Consider the following 23,847-nt stretch of genomic DNA (forward strand, 5'->3'; position numbering starts at 1 on the left):
GGATGTTAATGGCTTAATTATCTAAGGAACCACACCTGAGTGGAAGCACTTGCTTGCATTTACTCAAGTGTTTCCATCATTTTGGCAATTTCCTGTATATAAACGCTAGAGATCTATATTGCGCTCAGAATATGTGGTAGAGAAACGGGGAGGTTTAAAAAGACAGTTCGGAAACATAAGACATAAAAGCTATACACAAAAGTTGTAAAACTCATTTATAGCATGGTAATACAAAGACAGAAAAGTTTAAAAGACTACATTATAAACCTGTGTTTATAATGTAAAGAACTCGGATTTCAGCCTGTAAATGAGAATAAGTCAAGGGGTATGAGAAGCTAGACAAAATATTACTGCAAGATAATACGAAATATAAAAGCAAAAACATACATCAGTTCGATATTGTGTTCAGCCTCACAGTGTGTGTGTGGGTGTGCGTTAATACCCACAAAACATGCTTAAAAAAAAAAAAACAACAACATAGTTTTAGAGACAGACACACGTGCAGTGTCTCAACAACAGCCGGTTCAAGGCTCAGTCCACCCAGTTAGTAATTCCCGAGTCACATATAAGCAACACAGTGGTGGTCGACTCCAACCATGTACCTGCTGGCTGCTAGGCTTCCCCTTTGTAAGTCTTTTAGGACTACTGACACTATCTTTATCCGAGCTCGCAACAGATTCCTGGGGGGTGTTCTATTAAATGCAGAATGAAATATCCAGTTCACAGAGAGAAAAGCTGGTGTGCTTGGTGTGCCAAGTGCCAAATGAGATTGTCATGAAAAATCTAATTCGGTACAGTGGCAGGTAAGATTCCCAGGGACTGGAGCCGAGCAGTATCTGTCTAGCCACAGAGCCGTCAAAAAGCATTTACACCCTTTACTTTTTCCACATTTTGTTGCGTTACAGCTTGAATTTAAATATTGAGATGGTTTGTCACTGGCCTACACACAATACCCCATAATGTCAAAGGGGAATTATGTTTTTAGAACATTTTACAAATTCATTTAAAAAAAAAAGCTGAAATGTCTTGAGTCAATAAGTATTCAACCCCTTTGTTATGGCAAACCTAATTAAGTTCAGGAGTAAGCATGTGCTTAACAAGTCACATAATAAATGACTGCCTCATCTCTGTACCCCACTCACAATTATATGCAAGGTCCCTCAGTCGCACAGTGAATTTCAAACACAGATTCAACCACAAAGACCTGGGAGGTTTTCCAATGCCTAGCAAATAATGGCATTGTTAGATGGGTAAAAAATAAAAAAGCAGACATTGAATATCTCTTTGAGCATGGTGAAGTTGTTAATTACACTTTGGATGGTGTATCAATATGCCCAGTCACTACAAAGATACAGGCGTCCTTCCTAACTCAGTTGCCGGAGAGGAAGGAAACCGCTCAGGGATTTCACCATGAGGCCAATGGTGACATTGAAACAGTTACAGATATTTGTATTGGCTGTGATAGGAGAAAACTGAGGATGGATCAACAGCATTGTAGTTACTCCACAATACCAAGTGCAAAGCAATTCACTTTTTGTCATGTTTGGGGCAAATCCAATACTCTCCATATTTTCAAGCAGAGTGGTGGCTGCATCATGTTATGGGTATGCTTGTAATCCTTAAGGACTGGGGAGTTTTTCAGGATAAAAAAAAAAGAAACGGAATGGAGCTAAGCACAGGAAAAATCCTAGAGGAAAACTTGTTTCATTCTGCTTTCCACTAGACACTGGGAGATGAACTCACCATTCATCAGGACAATAACCTAAAACACAAGGCCAAAGCTACACCGGAGTTGCTTAGCAAGATGACAGTGAATGTTCCCGAGTGGCTGAGTTACTGTTTGACTTAAATCTACAGCAAGACCTGAAAATGGTTGTCTAGCAATGATCAAACACCAATTTGACAGAACTTGAAAAATTAAAAAAATATATATTTAAAAAAAATGGGCAAATGTTGTACAATCCAAGCGTGGAAAGTTCTTAAACTTAACCAGAAAGACTCTCAGCTGTCATTGCTGCCAAAGGTGCTTCTACAAAGTATTGACTCAGGCATGTGAACACTTAAGTAAATTAGATACCATTATTTCACTTTCAATACATTTGCTAACATTTCTAAAAACATGTTTTCACTTTGTCATTATGGGGCATTGCATGTAGAGGAGTGAGAAAAAAAATCAAATATATTTTGAATTCAGGCTGTAACAACAAAATGTGGAATAAGTCAAGGGGTATGAATACTTTCTGACGGCCCTGTATATCTGGAACAATGCATCAAATGTATGTTTTAATTGTACACGGTGCCAGACAAATAAACACTTAAGATGAATAAATTGCATACCTTTTTAGCAGCTCCAGGCTTAACCACTTTCTTAGTCTTAGTTTCGGGCTCTGGCTCGTCGTCATCATCATCATCATCATAGTCATCAATAACAGGTTTAGGTTTAGCTTTAGACAAAGCTGCACAACACCAACAACAGAGTGGTTAGGAAGTTCTGGGATGAACACGGCTTATATAAACAATACTCTATTATAGAAGACATTTTTATATAGATTTACAGACAAAGTCGACATTTTACAAAACAGGCTACCTGTTCAAGGGAGCTAGAGAAATGTTTGCTTGCTCAAGATGATGGGTTGAGAATATGAAATATACTTATTCATGTCACTGAGGGAGTGCTGAGGTTTAGAGGGTCTACACCAGAAGTGAATGGTTATAGGAGGAAGGTATATAGTGTGTGCAATTAAGCTTGGAATGTGTTGAGTGCAGGGAAGCGATTACATGTGGCAGGCATTGATAAGGGGAGAGAGTCATGGATTAGTGATGGAGGGGTGGGTTGAGGTCAGGTCACCTTAAGGGAGAAATAAAGGTTTATGGCCCATATCACTAGTGTCCTGCCTAGCAGTAAAGAACGATGTTTGTACAGATAGGTAGGAGGAGACTCAGCCTATGAGGATACGTTAAATATATGTGCTTGTGTGAACATGTTTGTCTAATGCAACTGTATTGATCCTCTGGACAGAATAAACTTGGTTTCATAGTGTCCGTAGAGTTTTTTACTCTGAGAATTAGAACCTAACAAAGATAAGACAATTGGAAAAGATATAGCCACATGAAAAGGCGCATACTCCCCTATTTAGGACTTCCCTAAATAGGGGAGCCCTATTGAACCTGGTCAAAAGTAATGCATATTTAATTAGGTAATAGGGTGCCATTTGGGATGCACCCTGTGTTCTGCACACTCATAGTTCTACAGCTGCACCATCGAGAGCATCCTGAATGGTTGCATCACCGCCTGTTACGGCATCGGACAGTAAGGCGCTACAGAGTGTAGTGCGCACGGTCCAGTACATCACTGGGACCAAGCTTCCTGCCATCCAGGACCTATATAATAGGCGATATCAGGCCCCCCCAAAAATGGTTAAAGACTCCAGTAACCCAAGTCATAGACTTATCTCTGCTACCGCATGGCAAGCGGTACCGGAGTGCCAAATCTACGTTCAAAAGGCTCCTTATCAGCTTCTACCGTGCTGTATGATCAAATCGTATGTCACATGCATCGAATACAACAGGTGTAGACCTTACTGTGAAATGCTTACTTACAAGCCCTTAAACAATGCAGAGTTAAGAAAATACCAAAGTAACTAATGTAATAAAAAGTAACACAAAATAACAATAACGAGGCTATATACACAGAGTGTACTGGTACCAAGTCAAAGTGCAGGGGTACAGGTTAGTCGAGGGGGGGGGGTTCAATGTAAATAGTCCGGGTGACCATTTGACTCATTGTTCAGCAGTCTTACGGCTTAGAAGACTGCTGAACAATTAATCAAACGGGAGCGACCATTTGTGTATTCGACGCATGTGACAAGTACAATTTGATCACCCATCATTCAGACAGTAACTGAGAAGCAAACCAACCTGACTTTGCAGCAGGGGCACCGCCGCTGACAGACTTGGCTGCGCCAGCTTTGCCAGGAGGTGGAGCGAGCTTGGCTGGCATCACTGCCCGGGCCTTCTCCAGCAGGGCAGACACAGGCTCCTTGGAGGCGGGCTGCAGGGAGAGTGGGAGACACAGAGAGTCACGACAGAACAACAATAAAAGCCCATTGGCTTCCGAAAAATTGCGTCATTCTAACACGACAGCGTAGCCACGAACCGGACGTAAGACAATGTTCTCTAGCCTGGGAATCCAGCTCCATTTCACTTTCTTTCACTCCACTATCAAGTAGTCATTCAGTCATCTTTTATATCTTTACATTTAGCCTGTCCAAGTCATCTCCTCCGTGGCAGGGCGTACCTTGAGTTTGCCAGTGGCCTTCAACATCTTCTCGTAGCCCAGGTGCATCATAAAGATGGGCAGGGCGTCCTGGGCCTTCTTCCTCACATCTCCGTTGCGGTCCTCCAGACAGGAGTACAGGTAGGGCACACATAGCATCAGGTCAGAGGGCACCGTACGCATGGCGGGGAGCTTCTCTGCCAGCCATCCCAGCACCTGGGGGGCGGAGGGGCATGTTATAGGGGTCTTTCTCAAGCAAATGCATTTATAAAGCCCTTTTTACGTCAGCAGATGTCACAAAGTCCTTATACAGAGACACAGCCTAAAAACCCAAACAGCAAGCAATGCAGAAGCACAGTGGCTAGGGAAAAACTCCCTAGAAAGGCAGGAACCTAGGAAGAAACCTAGAGGAACCAGGCTCTAAGGGGTGGCCAGTCCTCTTCTGGCTGTGCCGGGGGGAGATTCTAAACGTACATGGCCATCAAACATGGTTGGGAGGTATTACGCTTCCCATTCCAGATGCCCCCAATGTTTCAACCTTGTGCTCAGATTCCACACAATACCAGCACCTAACCACATCCTTATTACGTATTACTGCCAGACAAAAGAGGCAGGCTTTAAGAGAGGTTTGAAGAGATGGGCTGTGTTTGTACCTCCTGCCTAAGGAAGGGGTTCTCTCTCTTGAGCTCTTCAGACAGGTCCTCTCCCTCCAGCCAGTCCTTCATGCCGGTCTGTTCTACCCAGGCCTGCAGGGTTGTCATGGCAGCAGCACGCACGTTGGTCTACAGGGGAGAGGGGGATACACAGAGTCAGTCAACACCAATTATTCACTCAATACAATACTGAGTGACAACTGATACTGAGAACAACAAATAGTCACTCAGTCTATCACTTGAACGAGATTGTTATGCTCATCATGTGTGTACTATTCGTACAGTATAATATTCTCTATCACACTAATCATAATAACTACCTATGCCTTTGTGCATGCATGTCAGAGTATGATAGTCTTTACCTTGCCGTCTCCCAGTACAGTGATGATGGGCATGCCCAGGTTCTTGACATGTTGCTTCAGAGCTGGGCCCATCGCTACGGCGATCTGCTGAAGAATGGTCAGGGTTTGCTGGACCTGGGGAGAGAAGAGATACTTTGGGGTCAGAAAAAGCTACAATAATCATATAACATTCTACTATCAGACAGAAGAAAATATACTTTAGACTTAACATACAAGAGTGCCTGGCAAAATGTTTGAAGACTTTGTCGTAAAATAACTGCCTTTAAAACAATCCACGTCTTCATCAAGCTTTAAATTGAATTTGAAACTGAAAAAAAGAAAAAAAAAAAAAATAGAAAAAACAGACCGGTAGCTCTTCAGTCAGAGCCCAGCACACTTCTTACCAGGATCTTGTTGGAGTCGTTGAGGCGTCCCTTCAGTGCCATGGGTAGCTCTCCGATGCTGGGCTGGATAAACTTGGCCTCAGAGATGACCGCTGCCACCTCGTCCAGACCCTCCTTACGAATCTTCCAATTCTTGTCACCTACCTTATCCACCATGTCTTGCGTGATCTTATCACTGCACAGGAGACGGAAGAATGGAGTGGATTAATGAGGTGGAATGGCTAAACCATTAAAAACATAGAGCGGAAAAAACATCATCTAAATAGTCAAAGTAGTACAGGGTTCTTCACACTACTGAGCTGAAAAGAGCCAAACCGATCTAAGCAGCAATGAGCTGGCCTGATTACGCATCCATCATAGTTGCTGAAAATACAGAACAGCAGAGACAAGGTAGTGTGAAAAAGGGTATGAGCGTAAAGTCAAACCTGATGTCGGTTCTAGGTAGCAGATCCATGACGTCAGGTGCCCCTCCCCCATTCTCCTCCTGCTCGTCTGCCTCCTCTCCATCCTCCTCCGCTCCTCCTTTCCTGGCTCCTCTGAACGCAGTTGGAGGAGACTGGCCTTGCATCTGAAGCAGCAATTTCATCAGTCCCATTGAAAATATATACATACAATATATACATTTCTTATATGCCTTCCTGACAATCTTATGTAGAGCCAACAGATAGCAGATGAAATTAACCTGTAGCTAGCGATTTCAAAAAGAGAGCCAGAGAGGCCATTCATTAGAAAATACAATTGTGTATTTGTATACATACTACACATATTAGATACGGCCATATTGCCAGGTTCTTCAAATCAACCTATTCCTCACCCATGTTTTTCTTACCTTTTCAAACTCATCGTCTATCTGTTTCAGCAGGGCAGGTTTCTCATCCTCGAAGAACATGCGCAGAGGAGCTCCCATGTACAGGTACATGACTCCTAGGAGGGTGATGGCTGCGGTCCGCACCGCAGGGTTGGTCGCTCCCAACGCCGTCTTGACGTTGTTAATGAAACCCTTCACATTGATGCTGCAGGGGATAAACATGCACATTATCATACATATTTAGAACCAGTTATAAAGCATTATACTGGCAGACTTGTGTTACCACAATGGTTGCGTGAATTAGAACATCTTATCATAGGACACAGAATGCTTTGATATTGTCATTGGTGAATGAATACACCGACAATAAATGGGAAGTAAGACACTTACCCAGCAAATCCAAATTCCTTCATGGCATTAGCCAACCAGTTGAGGGTTTCAGCTTGATTTTTAGGATTCTTCTGTGCAAAAACCATGGAAACCACCTGAAGGATGAAGAACGCTCGTGAACAACTGATATTTCTTACCGGTGTTCTTTTTTTTTTTTTTATTCAAAGACACGGGAGGAAAAAAATGGAATAGCAGAACCACAGTGTCAATTAGAAATGTAGTCAGAAAGACAACAACAGACCTGTTCAGCCGTCCAGGGTAGGGAGCAGGCTTCCGCAGTAGCAGTCAGGCCCTCCTTGGCTTTGCCGCCACACTTCACATCTCCTATTTTATCCACCAGGCCGTCCAACACCACGAAGGCTGACGTCTTGGAGAATGATCCCTTCTGGGCTATCAGACCCACAATGTGAAGCTTCATCTGCATCACCTGAACCATGACCAAACCCAAGAACCAAAAGTCAGTTGTGACGACAGAGCAAGGTGGATCCATCTAGTGAAAATAGTTTTTTATTTTACATAATCCACAATAATGACACTGAGGCGCTGGACAAATATAAGGTCCAATGCAAAGGTCTAAGCCGCAAAAAAAAAAAAAAAACTCAGGTGATTAATCAACATTTGTATCTATGCATCCATTTTAGCTCTTGTTGTTGCGGTAAGTGTTTTAAAACTTTGGTATGATGTACCTGGAAGTTGGTCTCTTTCCAGCCTGGTTTCTTGGCAAGCATCCTAACCAGAGCCTGGCAAGGCATCTCACTCTTGTCCATCTGCTCCACAGCCTGAAGACAATCACATGACAAGAATTTAACATAAAAGTACCTAACTCCACTAATGAATCTATTTACGAGCAAGACCACAGAATTAAATAGAACACAAACGGGTTCCATTTAATGACATACGAGTAAGACAATACTAAAGAAGTCAGATTATACAGTCAAAACTAGTCACCTTCTGAAACTCCTCCATGCTGGCCAGTCTCTCCTTCCAGTTAGCAGAGTCCAGCAGCTGCATGCAGGAGGCAGGGAGCACTGTGGCGGACCTCTCCTCACACACCTCAATCTAGTGGACACAAACAGAAGGGAGATGAAAGAGTTCACTGCACGAAAAACTGTTTCGCTCATTCAAATCAGACCCATAAAGCATGAGTATTCCTATGGTTAAAACGCTGCACATAGCAGTCCTCTTAAACAGTTGACTCACTGATATCTCGGTCTCTACAAATTCCTTCGTTTCAGGACATTTCTTTCCTTTCGCACTCGGAGCGGAGGCAGGTTTCCCTTTCTTAGGAGGTCCACCCAACTGCAAAATAACAAACACAAATACTCATTTTTAGTAGTTTCTTTACCTACAATGGTTACAGTTTGTCATCGGGGACAGTGCAGCGAGCCTGGTGAATAAGACTGACAGCCTGGGCTTCACCTCGTCTCAGGCGGAAGTGGCTTTAATATGCATTTTAACTGCCAAATCAATTAAATCAATCAAACCTTAGCTGCTGGGGCCTTCTTGGGCGGTCCAGAGGATCTAGCTGGAGCCACAGCAGGCGGTGCTGCCTTTGCAGCAGGTGCCTTCTTCTCCGCCCCAACACCACCACCTTTCTTTCCAGGCAGCTCCACTTTATCGGCACTTTCTTTAATCTGTTCATTTAGAGATGGATGGTCAGGTCATTTCATTTGTTGTCTACTCTTCCAAATGAGTCAACTTTAAAGGATAAAATCTCATTTACTCATAATAATAAAACCCTGTATCCGATAAAGAACTCATCTACATTGGCATTAGTTCACCTTTAGTTTCAAGGGGTAAACTAGTTTTACACAGGATACACAATATAACACGGCACACAAGATCGACTGATACCAACGATAAGGTCATGCTGTATATTGACGATAGACTAACACACTGATATTAATGATAAGATATACTGATAGCAATCCTCACCTTGTCAAGCTTTAGTTTGTCCAGATCAGCCAGGAATGGGTTGACAGCCTTCTCCCCAACCACCTTCATGGCTGTCCCCAAAGCTTCATACGCAGCGTCTCTCACTTCCGGGGCTGAATCATTCACTTGCTGAGAGGGAAAGTAGGAGTATAATTCCACGCGCATTCACAAAATGGCGGACAAAACATTATCACTTGTGAACACAGAGGGACGTTTTCCCCAGGCACAGATTAAGCCTAGTCCTGGACTAAAAAGTACTTTCAATCCAGATTCTCAACTAAGCATGCTTTTTAGTCCAGAACTAGGCTTAATCTGTGTCTGGGAAACCAGCCTGTTGCCCATTTATGAATATGAAATGTTTTCGGGAACCTTGAGAAATGCAGGACAGAAAGCTTTGAGCATGCTCTTTGGCAACGTGGCTTGGGTGCAGTGGCGGAAGCTTCTGGCCAGGAACAGAGAGGCCTGCTGTTTGATGGAAGGGTTCTTGTTGTCCATCACACCCAACACATCCTCACTGATATTCTGGAGAGTTGTCTGCAAAACAATAAGAAGACATGGAAAATATTATGTTAGGCCCAGAAAATATAGGCAGTCCCTTGACCAAGTCAAAGGGCAAAGAATATCTCAAAACAGTACCGACATTCCAGATCTCACAAAATCAGCTTGATATGAATCACATAGCAACAAAGCCCAAACTATTACAAGTGAATCCACATAGTACAGTTCACTCACAGTAAGGAAGATTGCATCAATAGCCTCTTGCAAGGCCTGGACCACTTGGGGTTTCTTCTCTTTAAACTTTTCTAAAATTGTTGGCACCACCTTGAAACACAGAGCATAATATAAGCACAGTGTTTCTGGCACAGTAAATCAGGATGTACAAGGACATGTTGCCACTGCTCCCTACTGTTAACCCACTCAGCTTGTTCATGCATCAGCTCCCACATTCACTGCTCTTGGCTTAGCATAACTGTTGTGAACACAATTCTATACCACTGCCTTGAAGGTAACTTACATGTCCTGCGTACGTTCCAAACTTCTTCCGAAGCCCAGCTGCTAGTCCAGCCACACATTTGGCAGCTAGGGTCACCAACATAACATTTGCATCTTTACCAATAACCTGGGAAACAAGAAATCGCTCTTTTCAGGACGTTTATCATTCTCCTACTTCCTGGAGACACATTCCATTACCCGGTATCCCCATTAGTGGTGTTCCCGTGAAGCATAAATGTTACAGTACCTTTCTTAGTGCTCTGACTAAGTCGCCAAAGTCCCCATTCTCCAATTTAGGGTTTTTAGCCAAGGTCTCCACTGCTTCCAGGGCCTCTTTCCTCTCCTGCCATTTTTTGGCCTCCTAAGGACAGATATGATGATAGATGGTTTGTGTCTCATGACATGGATTCCACACAATACAAGAAACACATAAAAGCTTAACTTTTGCTTTCAAAAAATATTACTACACATGTTTAGCAATATATTAATTCAATAGATCCACTTAAGGACTTTTTAGTTTAAGGGTCATGTCCCTTAAACAGTGGTGCCCAAACGTACAATTTTGTCGTAGAAGTCTTTAGGTAGTTTCGAGAGGATCTCCACTGCTTCCAGCAGCTCGTAAGGATCTACCTGAGGTGCAGGTTCATCGTCCTTATCTCCTGAAAGAGAGAGTTTACAGTGTTAGACCTTCAATTTGATAATGTAGGCCGGCCTACCCATCTCATCATCAACATGATTATAGAAAACGTTTGGACACACCTACTCATTCAAGGGTTTTTCTTTATTTTTTACTATTTTCTACATTGTAGAATATTAGTGAAGACATCAAAACTATGAAATAACATAACCAGCTTCATGAGGTAGTCACCTGGAATGCATTTCAACTAACAGGTGTGCCTTCTTAAAAGTTCATTTGTGGAATTTCTTTCCCTCCTAATGCTAATGAGCTAATCCCTTGTGTTGCGACAAGGTAACACTTAACACTTTTTTGGTTACTACATGATTCCATGTGTGTTATTTCATAGTTTTGATGACTTCACCATTATTCTAGAATGTAGAAAATAACAAAATAATGAAAAAACCTTGTGTCCATACTTTTGACTGGTACTGTATGCTTGAGACTTTGTGATGACGACGCTTCAGCAAAGGTTTTTCACAAGACCAGTTTCCATCAACAAGATCACATGGAACATTTACATACATCTTCCACAAAGACAAAGCGTTGCGCAAATTCTCTCAAAAAAAAGCCATTGACGTGAAACAATTGATCTTCAAATGGAATTAAGCTGCTGAGGATAAGCCTAGTCACAGATCTGTTGGTGCCATCTCGTCAACAACTCCTTAAGGAGTTCCATAAGACAGCGCAAAGACTGGCATCCAGGCTAGAGGGTAAAAAAGAGGTAAAGTGCCTTAAAATGTGAACTTCAAAACTATAGGCTAAATCCGATAAAGTATACCATCTGCCTCGTCTCCTCCAGCTGCCTGCTGCTGTTCAAACTTGGCCTTGAGGGCCTGCTGTGAGCGGAGGAAGCGGCTCTGTTTGGGGGCTGCAGTCGGCAGCTTCACCCACTCTTCCTCCAGTTCCTTCAACTGTGAAAGAAAGAAGAGGAAAGACCGCTGTTAGACATCCCATTCATCAGTTGTTCCGGCATTTACGGAGACCCATGTTGCATATGAGCATAAGCAAACTCTGGCTGCATCTCAATTGGTGTTTTGAAGATTCCATGCATCAATCCTATTATTGAAGAAGGTCCAAAGTCCCTCCCCTCAGACCTACTTATTCTATGTGTTTTGAGAAGGATGTAAGAAATCGAGGAAAGATGAACTGAGAAAGAGCCTCTGTATCAACGTTTTCAGAAGCCTCATCTCACCTGAACAGAGTTGATGCCCTGGAGAGGAGGTCGAAGAGCATCCCGGATCCATTTATAGATCTCTACTGCTAGTAGTTTGGCCTCATCTCGAACTGCCTTTTCTCGCGACTCAAACTGTTTGGGCAAAACTTTCACCACTGGCTTCAGAGTAATAATTTTGGAGCCAAACTCACTGGAAATGAAGAAAAAAAAAGTGCTACATTTCAGGATTTAGCCCTATGTAATGACATAATAGTTATGGTAAAAACAAAAGTGGCTGAATTAATTGGTTGGAGAAATCTTTAGGAAAACTATGAAGTAGAAAAACTCACCTAAGTGCTTTCCTTAAAGTTTCAATACAGGTGACAACAATCTTGGGGTTTTTGTTATCGAGGCCTTTGATGAGCTCGTCCTGAACCACCTCAGCCCTCTCAATCTCCATGTACATGAGGCAGATGTCTGAGCCCAGCTCTTTGGCCCGAGCTTTAGGCTGGTTGAACACTTTACTGACCACTCCCGACACCACCTCTCCTGATGTTCTGGAACACATGCAAAACACTTAAGCCGAAACCACACAGAAAGACGCCGTCAAACTTTCAGTGCGAGAGTAGATTATCAATTCACAGACACTGCATAGCGTATACCAACTTAATTGTCATTAAGAGTCCATAATAAACAGTTGAATGATATGTTTGCTACGTAGCCCTTACAAATTATTGTTGCGTGTTCCTTTTGACTCACCTTATATGTCATACGAGAGCCACTGTACCTGCCTTCTGTTATGTTAGCTCACAAACGTGAGGAGAGTTATAGCTAATACAACCTAGCCGTTTATAAAGAATTTCGCTAGTCTCGTTCTTTCCACATAATAGTATTCTCTCTTGAACGGAGTTCCCCAGATGTAGGCTATATGCCTGTGCTCGAAATCAACAAAGGCAGGCATAAAGTTATTGTTTTCAAATATGTATTATTGGCACTGGCAGCTACACAAACACTAAATAGACGCGTTTTAACTATACATGTCACAACTACAGACATGACAATGCAAACAGTCTATTTTCTAGCTTTTTATCCGCTCACTTTACCAGCATGGCTTCGGATAGACACGAGGAAAATAGACTTGCTTTCCAACTTGAAACGCATAACGCCGTTGATGCTCGCGGCCGTCTTCTCTCATTCACTACCGGGCAGTCTAATTCCAGCATGTTCACACAAATATAGGTTTTGATATATCTTGTACAACGTGTAAATATCAACCTACACTAATCACCACATAGTAGACAGGTGGAATCTTGAAGTGTCAACTCTGAGATAGACTCAAAGTCCCTACTAGTCATTCAATAGTGTAATCCTTGCTTGATAGGCTGCACACAATATACAGCTCTGATGTCAGACTGGCTCTCTCCATAAATAAACATCAGGCAGGCTTAAAATGTATCCTGACGGCGTTGCAGCTCACTGGAGCTTCCACAACTAGCCCAGTTTCACACAGACAGCAGCACTTAAAACAGACAAAGCTTTCATTGGGAGATGTAGATGTATTAATCCATCTAATTACAATGAGTCTCTTGTATTATAATTGTATGCATTCACCTAACCTGTTAACCAAGGCTATGAGTAAGGCCTTTTCATTACTTATTTTCAACTAGCCTAAAGATTTAGGCAATGAGTTACTATTACATCTTCTTGTATTTACAAAGTTCAGTTTGTGTCGTCAGATGAAATCTAGGTCTAATACTTACTTGCCAGCCACATGAGCATTCTCGATGTAGGCAAGTGCTGCCTCAAGGCCCTTAAGCTGGGCCACTGCGTTTGAGTCGGTCACAAACTTCTTAAGCAGGCCCAGGTATTTGCCCCATTCTGGGCTCTTCTCGTCCTCTATCCTCTTGAAGAGCTTCAGGGCTTCTTCATAGCCATTTAGTCTGGCTTTCCATACCTTGGTTGGGATGAAGCGGGAGAATAGTGAGCCTTGTGATGAGAGGGAGTCAAGGTACATTTTAGTTCATAACTAAGGGATTTGATGTGACCCAGATTATAGTTGTACAGCCAGAGTAAGAAACAAATGTATAATGGGCCATCTATTGATGTTACATACAGAGGGCAGTTGTTTGGCCTAGCATATCCTCCATTGTGATTGAAGCAGTCAGTGAGTGTAAATAATTTGAGAGAGACTGAAGACAGGGATCGGAAACTTTAAAATCATAAGCTTCACTGCATGTTAGGCTATCCTTTTGGAAAATCCATTGAGCAGTCTTCAGTCTAGCTCTTTGCTGTGGGAAACGTAGTCCAAAAGAGCCGTTTTTGTGGGGGAAACGGTGTTCAAGAAAAGCTGCTCCTTAAATGAGCTTAACAGTGTTTTTCACAAGTACACAGAGTAACCACCAAAGAGAAACATTTGCCAGCCAGGCACCCCCGGGCCAGTAGTGCAAAATGATTGAATTGGCTACTTTATCGCGTTTACCTCCCAGATCGGAAAAATGTATTGCGTAGAAAGACATGACAATTTAAATGACTGAAAATGTATGAATTCAGTGCATTGGTAATAGTTCTGGATTTTGTCTAGGTCTATATGATAAGGGCTATTTTCTAAGTATAAGAATATGAAACATTTCATATTTAACCTGTATTCGAGATTAGTCTTATTTAGTTTTACTGCAAAATATGCATTGCCACGTTTCTTTTTCAAATGATGTATTTTATTAGAATAGAAAAATTAAGTAAATAGCCCACATTATCTTGAAAAATAAATGGAAAGGGTTCAATGGAAAACATCAAAGGCTTACGTCAGTCTTAAGTATTATACTCAACACAAAATAAAAAACTCAACATGTTTCATACGCACAAAAAATATTTTTTGCTAAAAACGTCAATACATTCGTTACATTGTTGAATTCCGTTTTAATGCCCAGATTCCGTAAGGGACCTAAATGATCATATTTGGACCAGAATGAGGCTCTCCACAACCTATTGTTCCTGCAGTGATGATTCTTCATCGAATGTTTATATTATTTATCTGCAGATAATCATCAAAAAACCTTGGCCTACCGGTCCCCATGCAAATTAGGGAGCCAAATGAATGGCTCTCTCACCTATGCGATAGGCTACACTGACTGATGAGACCAGAGTCACTCACTTTGGCGTCACTGTCTGGCAAGCCCGGACATCCTAGGAAAGGAAAACCTTTGGTTTACTTGTCCCGATGCGATACCATGTACATAACCACGCTGCATGATTTATGAATGGCAAAGGGATATAGGACATCGACTTTATTCAGTCGGTTCGACACCTTTTATAACAAGTCAACACTTGCTTTTCAGTTGTCCAATAAAGCACAGTGAATAGCTTATGCGTCACGACTCTGCGTCGCTGGCTATGTGAAAGACGCGAAAGAAAATACATTGTTGCAGAAAATAATAATTAGGCTAAGTGGATTTCGACTCATTCTTACAACTTACATGACATGGGATGTACAAACCCATGAGCATCATGCTCTCTCCCTCCTCCATGTAAAGAAATTCAACTGCAACCAACCACAGCGCACACAAATTATACCAGGGATGAAACAGACGGCGCTACCGTCGTCACTCGCTTTGTGTATAATAGGCGCCTATCCTATCAATAGATTGCTAGAAACTGCATGTCATTCATTCTAGCGGGAGAGGGCTCGAGGGACTAGCCAATTTAAACTTTTAAATGAAAAGTAGCCTTGTTAATAGGAAGTGGAAAAGGTAACCGGCTGAAAAGGAGTCCGTAACCGGCTGATTAGCCGACGGCTGGCACTAATGGAAAACACTGGCTTATAATGTGAGTTCAGAGTGTGCTATTGGATAACATTTTCTGAAACAAAACCACAGCTGCTGAAACACATCCAGCAAGGATTCAACACTGTGGAAAGTCAGGTTTGTCTTCAGTGTGTGTGTGTGTGTGTGTAAGGGGTAATCAATCACCTTGTGTTCACACTTCTGGTCGATGGGCAACTTCATCCACTCACTGTCATCACCCATGATGACCTCTGTTTTCGCCTTACAAATTCAACTGTAACAACAATATCAAAACAAAGTGGGAGTCACCAGTTTTCTATCCATTCCCAGAACATCCAGTTGGAATGAGTGCTGGTATGTCAATAGTACAGTCATAACATACAATGCCTTCAGGAAGTAGTCAAACCCCTTGACTTATTCCACATTTTGTTGTTAAAAGCCTGAATTCAAATATTACTGCACACTGAGTGAGTACGTGCAACTTATGTGATTTGTAAAGCACATTTTTGCTCCTGAACTTATTTAGGCTTGCCATATCAAAGGGGTTGAATACTTAAGACATTTCAGCTTTTCATTTGTAAAAATGTCAAAAAACATATGGTCTATTGTGTGTAGACCAGTGACAAAATCTCAATTTTAAGTTCAGGCTGTAAGAACAAAATGGGGAAAAAGTCAAGGGGTGTGAATACTTTATGAAGGCACTGTACATTTCTGATTAAATTAAATGTGTATTTCACTTCCTTTCATCCAAGACACATAACCTACTATGCATGCATCAATAGATTGAGAAGATAATTCCAATAGTGAATTTAGAAAACAACATGGCACTCACAAAAGCATCAGTGTGAGATGCTCTGGCCTGCACCAATAACACTTATGTGTGGAGAGTGTCGACATAATTCAGTTAAACAATTAGCTTGTCGAATGCACTGTGGGTGGAGAACTGAAGACAAAACTTGCCGTTACAATATAGCCAGCTAGTTAAGTAGTTAAAAAAGGCCGTACTAGGTGCTACAGCTCTATTTGAACGGACAAGCATGTCATTCCCTCCTAATGCCCGTCAGATTTCATATTGACCAATGCACGTTGGGGTAAACAGCTTTCAGAAATGACATTTACGGGTACCACTATCATGTCATGTGTAACGGTATTCCTCAACATGTTAGCTATCCATCTATCTAGCTAGGCAAATTAACTACTTGCAAATAGCTGAGCGATATGTAAAGATTTGCCAAAAAGCATGGCAACAGACTCTGGCAAGCTACATCAAGTACATTACTGGGAGCTGTGTTCCCACCCATCCAGAACAGCTACTTGAAACGGTGCCTGAGGAAGTCCTGCAGCATAATCAAAAGGACCCCACACCCTAGTTCACTCCCTTACCGTCTGGCAGACGCATCTGAGCATGAGGTCTGATACCAACAGGCTGAGACTGTTTATATCTATCTACAAGCCATCAAGCTACTGGACTGACCACCTGCACCACACCTTAGCACACACCCACACAATGTAAATACTTGGCCCAATTCCCCCCTTTCGTCTAGCGTTAGCTTAAATATTGTACTACAAATGGTGCCTTCCTGTATTATACTAAAATGTATATTCTACTTCCATTCACTTGTTCCTATTGTTATATTGTATTATATTTGATTGTTGTTGCATTGTCGAAAGGGAGCATGCAAGTACGAATTTCGTTGTATCCTGTACATACGACCAAATACAACTTCAAACGTATGTGTGACTGGCTGGGACGAGTTCAGTATCTTGGCTGGGCAGAATTAACTAGCGAGCTACATTACAACCTAACGGTAGGTTGCTAGTTACAGTAACATGATGAACATTGCTGGCAGAGCCCCGCTCATATTTCGAGAGAAAAAAAACTGTTTGTTATGAAACTAGATTTGGTTGGAATCAAATAACGATACAAATGTGTGGCACACGTCTTAAACGTCAACGCAGTCAGCTTGCTATGTTAAGCTAAAACTGATGCCGTTGCAAGCGGCAGCAGACAGCGTCAAGCTAACGTGGCTAGTAACCGTAACGTTAACTAGTAACTGCTTGCTGGACCTGTCAACACCACCAAAACCCAACAACCACGTTAACTATTTAGAACGATGCTTTCTCACCAACCGGTGTAACGTGGAGCAAATATAGAAGTTACGACATTGCATTAAGCTGGTATGTGTACAAAATAAGACTTGTCTAACGTTACCTGACATTTAAAAAAAACAGCTATTTCATCTCCACCACAGCCAGGCCCAGACAACGCAGCAGTGAGCGAAATGAATGAGGTCTGTCTGAGTGAACATCAAATCGCGAACTCTCCTTTCATTAGCTAGCTAAGAAGCAATGAATAGTGGATTTTTAAAAATTACCTGTGGTCTTTCTGTTAGGCAAAATGGTGTTAGCTATTTTGATGGAGCCGATATTCGATCATTACTTTCTCCAGTCCAAGCTTTGAAAACGCCTCCAAGGGCGGGGAACCAGAGGGAGGGTCATAACTAGAGTAACGTACCACAGCCACAAACGGCTAAACCCCGCCTTTTTCTACAATTCTCTTCGTTCAAATCTGAACCCTAACCTTAACCCTAACCTTAACCACACTGCTAACATTTTATGCCCAAACCTTAAATTAAGCAGTCCCCCTAGGTAAGTGTCAATCAAAAATATATTAGCCATATCTGCACATGGCATATGGAATGAAAACATGTGTGAGCCCTGAAATTGTAAAGTTATAGAGTCAGCATGAGCATGGTCTCAACTCTCTTCTGTCTATTTCATCGCCAGTGTTTCCCCTTACTGTCTCTACCTGCCCTTAGGTCAGCTTGATGCTCTACTGTCTCCAGTCCTCCCCTGCCCCTTCCTTCCTTTTCTCTGCCTGCCTCCTGTTGCTTGCCCTGGCTTGCTCCAGCCTTAATCTTTGGCACATGATGCCCTCTTTCTGGGGCTATACCTGACACGGGACATACTGCCTTGTCTTCACAATTTGGATTATTGTTTGACCTGGTTGGCCTACACTATTTATTCTATTCGTGTTAAAGGGATACTTCATGACTTTGGAAATGCATGCTTGCAGTTACCATAGACCTCCAGACATTGCGCTAACGCTAGTTAGCATTTACGCTAACTCTAGTTAGCAACTTCTTTCAAACTGAACCTAAAATGGTACAGTATCCACAAATTCATCTGACTCTGGGGAAGTAGATAAAGGGCTTCATTACCAAAATTGTATCCCTTTAATGTATTTGACTAGGGACAGATACAATAAAAACATTTACACATTGAATAACAGTCAGATACCTTGCACCATCACACTTTAGGTTGAACTAATTTCCAGTGGTGTGCAGGAAGTAATATTCTAGTGATTATGCTATTTCCAAGGATGATGACATTCTGAGTTCTTGTAGAATTCTGTGACAAATGAATTTAAATGTAGAAAGTATTACAGTACATAAAGTTGAGGATTCCACTGATTTATTTATACAGCATAGACTAGAATATATTCCTATGGTATACACAGTAACAATATGCTGTAAACTTGTAACATCAAATTTTAGTTTGTGTACTTGCATTTTGGCGTATGTATCAATGAAAACATGGAGAGGACAATGATTTCCATGACAGGACAATGGCTTACCTTGCTTTCATCTTCTGATCTTTCCTCATTGTATAATTTTTAAAGACATGGAATATAATAAATGTTGCATGTTGTCAGAACAACAGAACCAAATGAATGGATTAATTAGTGGAAACAGCATACTGTACTCATCAAGTTCAGGGTTTTCAGACACACTGGAGCCAAGGGAGGTAGTTGGATGCCCTGAAGAGAGATCGATTGCCTTATAAAATGTAATATATGTACAGTACCAGTCAAAAGTTTGGACACACCTACTCATTCAAGGGTTTTTCTTGATTTTTGCTATTTTCTATATTGTAGAATAATAGTGAATACATCAAAACTATTAAATAACACATATGGAATCATGTAGTAACCAAAAAAGTGTTAAACAAATCTAAATATATATTTTATATTTTACACTCTTCAAAGTAGCCACCCTTTGCCTTGATAGCTTTGCACACTCTTGACATTCTCTCAACCAGCTTCATGAGGTAGTCACCTTGAATGCTTTTCAAACCGTCTTGAAGGAGTTCCCAGATATGCTGAGCACTTGTTTGCTGCTTTTCCTTCACTTTGCAGTCCAACTCATTCAAAACCATCTCAATTGGGTTGAGGTTGGGTGATTGTAGAGGCCAGGTCATCTGATGCAGCACTCCATCACTCTCCTTCTTGGTCAAATAGCCCTTACTTTGGTCATTGTCCTGTTGAAAAACAAATGATTGTCCCACTAAGCGCAAACCAGATGGTCGCTGCAGAATTCTGTGGTAGCCATGCTGGTTAAGTGTGCCTTGGATTCTAAATAAATCACTGACAGTGTGGGAACCGAACATGCAGAGATTATCCGTTCACCTACTCCGCGTCTCACAAAGACCCAGCGGTTGGAACAAAAAATCTCAAATATGTACTCATCATACCAAGGGACAGATTTCTACCAGTCTAATGTCCTTTGCTCGTGTTTCTTGGGCCAAGCAAGTCTCTTCTTCTTATTGGCGTCCTTTAGTAGTAGTTTCTTTGCAGCAATTCGACCATGAAGATTCACTCAGTCTCCTCTGAACAGTTGATGTTGAGATCAAATCAAATCAATAACATTTTATTGGTCACATACACGTGTTTAGCAGATGCTTCTGTTACTTTAAATCTGTGAAGCATTTATTTGGGCTGCAATTTCTGAGGTGCAGTTAACACTAATGAACTTATCGTCTGCAGCAGAGGTAACTCCTTTGGCGGTCCTCATGAGAGCCAGTTTCATCATAGCGCTTGATATTTTTTTCAACTTGAAGAAACTTTCAAAGTTCTTGGAATTTCCCGCATTGACTGACCTTCATGTCTTATAGTAATGATGGACTGTCGTTTTTCTTTGATTATTTGAGCTGTTTTTGCCACAATATGGACTTGGTCTTTTACCAAATAGGGCTATCATCTGTATACCACCCCTACTGTATCTTGTCACAACAGAACTGATTGGCTCAAATGCATTAAGAAGGAAAGAAATTCCACACATTAACTTTTAAGAAGGCACACCTGTTAATTGAAATGCATTCCAGCTGACTACCTCATGAAGCTGGTTGAAAGAATGCCAAGAGTGTGCAAAGATGTTATCAAGGCAAAGAGTGACTACTTTGAAGAATCTCAAATCTAAAATATATTTGGATTTATTTAACACTTTTTTGGTTACTACATGATTACATACGTGTTATTTAATGGTTTTGATGTCTTCACTATTCTTCTAGAATGTAGCAAATAGTAAAAAATAAAGAAAAACCCTTGAATGAGTAAATTTGTCCAAGCGTTTGACTGGTACTGTATATATTTGTTTACTTTTTTGTATGTTATGCTTTATTTATACAGGTGAGTCACTGAGTTAAGAATCTTTTTTCCACACCTGACAACTATTCGCAGAACAGAGGAGTGTGTTTGTGACAGGGGGGGGGGGGGGGGGGGGGGGGGGGGGGGGGGGGGGGGGGGGGGGGGGGGGGGGTGTTATCGATACAACATTTGATTCCTGTTGTTCTGACCACATGCAAAATGTATTTGTCTTTGATTTATTTATCTGAACTAATACAATAACCTCCATTGGTGAGGTCATTATGTGTAAAGAAATCAAGACAAATACATGCAAAAGTGGAAACATTATATCCATAAGGTATAACACGACAGACACATTGGGGCCAAAGAGAGTAAGAGCTGGGTGCCCTGAATAGAAAGAGAAGTAGTAGATATTCCTGATAAGTAACATCTTGATGCCACAGAATACTATTTTTATTTGATGTATTTGACATGTAAAGTTGGTTAAAGCACAACAAATAAATTCAAAATTGTGTAATTGTGTAATGTACTATAATATAATTGTATTATTAATAACCATTAATGAACCATTCTATAATTATCCTAAAATTTATTATAGGTGTCACCTTCATTCTCCTCATTCACAGTGCCAAGACACGTAATATAATTTCTGCTTTCCTCTGTAAATCAGTTGGCCTAAAGACATAGCAATCGCTGGAATTTTTAAAATTTAGTTGATGATGAGCCAACATCATAAACACCCCCTCAGTTATGCAGGCATTCAAATAACTGAGTGCCTTACATTTTCCAAAGACCCACTCCTTTTTGGCGAATCTACCAAACGTTTTGATTTGATATTTTCTAGAGAACGTGGCGTTGAGAAGAGTGGCCTCTCAGTCCTCTCTGTACGATTGTCAGGGTGAACCTTGCTCATGCCATTGACAAGGACAATAACCAAGACTATCAAGCAAGGTCCTGTAGCGGCACTTCATGGCAAACTTTCCCAGATGTGTTGTCATCTCCCAAATCCGACCAGGCAAGACCGAAAATGTTCAGTGTAATTAGATGGAGGGTCACTCCATCATTGTGGTCATTCCTGGAAAGGACAACCTACTCATGCTATGTGAGGTGGAGGTACATGTAACTCCTGCAGGTAATAGCCAATGACTGTCTTCACTGTTCATCTTCATCAGACAGTTGAACTATTCCTGTATTTCATATAGACCGTTTCAATCTTTTTTTAGATAGGAAATTAACTTTTCGACTACATCTGGCACATTTACAGAGATATGCATTGGCCCTGTCAAATACATTTAATAAAGTAAAGGAAACATTTTTGGTATTGTGGTAAAATTCCCTGCATGCTGTGTCAGTGAGTGCACCCGTGTCAAGAGTGAAATATTGTAAACTCTCTGTTTCAGACACACCCACCTCTGTGTCCTCCACTCAACCTTCCAAAATCCTCCTATCTTTTCTCCTCTTCTTCCCCAATATCCACTCATCTTCCTTCTTCTTCAACTAGTGCTTCAACTCCTCCATCTTCTCCCACACCCGCTCTCCTGCCCACCACCCCTCCTCCACTTCCTTCCTACAGTGTCCTCTTAAGGGGGAGGAAGGTGACAGTGGTGACGAAGAAGCTGTGTTGGTCCGATGCTCTGTTCTACTGTAGGGATTACTATGGGGACCTGCTCTATGTCCGCAGCAAGGATGAACAGAGAGCGGTGGAGGATCTGCTGCGGCGCAGCGACCTGCCCTCCCTCACCCCCCCACTGTGGCTGGGCCTTCGCAGGTATTTACAGATGTGATGAGAACCTATTTGCCACACCCTGATGAAGGCTATTGGAAATGTTGGTAATAAATCCACAAGCAAGGAGAGATGAGTGGGCGACTTTTGTTTTTTCATTCTATGACCCTATGCAGGTACATCATCACAGACAGGTGGTGCTGGATGACCGGGGACCACATAGACTACAGACACTGGGAGGGAGTCACACACCCTAAGAAGGACTTCTCCAACCCCTGTGGAGCGTTGACCAACGGGTGAGTCTTCCTATGGGTGGAGCTGCGCTATGATGTCCATCACCCCTTCCTCTGCTACGCAGGTGAAGATGACAGAAATGCAATGCCTTACCGTCCCATGGTCACTCAGTGAACCTCAACAAACCTCTTTTCATCCTGTGTTTCAAATGACTTACTGTACCTCCAATACTTGAACTATGTGTTATGATGCTGCGTCTGAATGTTTAGTACCAAGATACCACGATTCCAAAATCCCTGTCTCGCCTTCCTCCTGAGTAACATCTCTCCTTTTCACTCCCTCTCTCAGATGCAGCACATAAAGATGCCTCATACAGATGCTTCAAAATGTAGATAATAGAGAGATAATAATAGAGAGAGATCAAATCCAATGTATTTATAAAGCCCTTTTTACATCAGCAGATGTCACATAGTGCTAATACAGAAACCCAGCCTAAAACTCCAAAGATCAAGCCTTTTTGTGAATCCTTTGTCTCTCTCTCCCTCAGGTGCTGAGGAAGGGGTCTAAAGAGTGTGGTTCTACAGCACCTACAGAGACAAACGGCCAGAGACAGGGTCTGTGGAAAGATAGTCCATCCATTGATTCAACCGGTAGTGGAGTAGTAGTGTTTGATAAAGATCTGTTGATAGATGCAGACAAGAGTGATTTATTATCCTTTTTAATGTACTTAGATGTTTTGTGTTGTCTTTAACTAAACATGGCCCTTAATTTAAATGTTAATATGACAAGCGGCAAAGGACGGTTTTGATAAAGTGATTGAAATTAGACGATTGAGGCTACTCAGGCCAACATACTTCATAGCTTGATGCATTGCATATACGGACTGCTTTAATAAATGTGTAATAAGCTATTGGAATTATTGTCCATTACATTAATAGTTCATCAATCACTTATTGTCCATTACATCAATAGACCCATGATTGTTGCCTTCTGTTTGTGGGTTACACTGGGAACCTTTCAGTGAATACCGATGTACCATGGGGGTTTAGTTGAT

General features: G+C 41.7%; 1 protein-coding gene across 4 annotated transcripts in view; it reads right to left on the minus strand.

Annotated features, from left to right (window-relative positions):
- Positions 1–17,936, minus strand: part of LOC110532393 (cytoskeleton-associated protein 5-A) — a 41,956-nt gene extending 24,020 nt beyond the window's left edge. The window contains exons 1-26 of one of the 4 annotated variants that reach the window (XM_036979517.1): positions 17,787–17,936; positions 15,598–15,685; positions 13,393–13,586; positions 11,983–12,189; positions 11,672–11,843; positions 11,258–11,390; positions 10,359–10,459; positions 10,048–10,161; positions 9,823–9,927; positions 9,540–9,629; positions 9,177–9,341; positions 8,808–8,936; positions 8,357–8,506; positions 8,073–8,171; positions 7,821–7,931; positions 7,559–7,651; positions 7,114–7,299; positions 6,873–6,967; positions 6,504–6,687; positions 6,100–6,242; positions 5,675–5,849; positions 5,292–5,405; positions 4,930–5,058; positions 4,298–4,492; positions 3,919–4,051; positions 2,338–2,456 (exon numbers count right to left, since the gene is read on the minus strand). In XM_036979517.1, the coding sequence (XP_036835412.1) occupies positions 2,338–2,456; positions 3,919–4,051; positions 4,298–4,492; positions 4,930–5,058; positions 5,292–5,405; positions 5,675–5,849; positions 6,100–6,242; positions 6,504–6,687; positions 6,873–6,967; positions 7,114–7,299; positions 7,559–7,651; positions 7,821–7,931; positions 8,073–8,171; positions 8,357–8,506; positions 8,808–8,936; positions 9,177–9,341; positions 9,540–9,629; positions 9,823–9,927; positions 10,048–10,161; positions 10,359–10,459; positions 11,258–11,390; positions 11,672–11,843; positions 11,983–12,189; positions 13,393–13,586; positions 15,598–15,654 (3,393 nt within the window). In that variant the 5' untranslated portion in view covers positions 15,655–15,685; positions 17,787–17,936. Of the gene's footprint in view, positions 1–2,337; positions 2,457–3,918; positions 4,052–4,297; positions 4,493–4,929; positions 5,059–5,291; positions 5,406–5,674; positions 5,850–6,099; positions 6,243–6,503; positions 6,688–6,872; positions 6,968–7,113; positions 7,300–7,558; positions 7,652–7,820; positions 7,932–8,072; positions 8,172–8,356; positions 8,507–8,807; positions 8,937–9,176; positions 9,342–9,539; positions 9,630–9,822; positions 9,928–10,047; positions 10,162–10,358; positions 10,460–11,257; positions 11,391–11,671; positions 11,844–11,982; positions 12,190–13,392; positions 13,587–15,597; positions 15,686–16,794; positions 16,815–17,623; positions 17,692–17,786 lie in introns of those variants that run through there. The other 3 variants (XM_036979523.1, XM_036979530.1, XM_036979533.1) reach the window with 3 other exon arrangements.
- Between the last annotated feature and the right edge of the window lie 5,911 nt (positions 17,937–23,847).

Source organism: Oncorhynchus mykiss, chromosome 1, assembly GCF_013265735.2.
Source record: "Oncorhynchus mykiss isolate Arlee chromosome 1, USDA_OmykA_1.1, whole genome shotgun sequence".
Classification (NCBI taxonomy): Eukaryota; Metazoa; Chordata; class Actinopteri; order Salmoniformes; family Salmonidae; genus Oncorhynchus; species Oncorhynchus mykiss.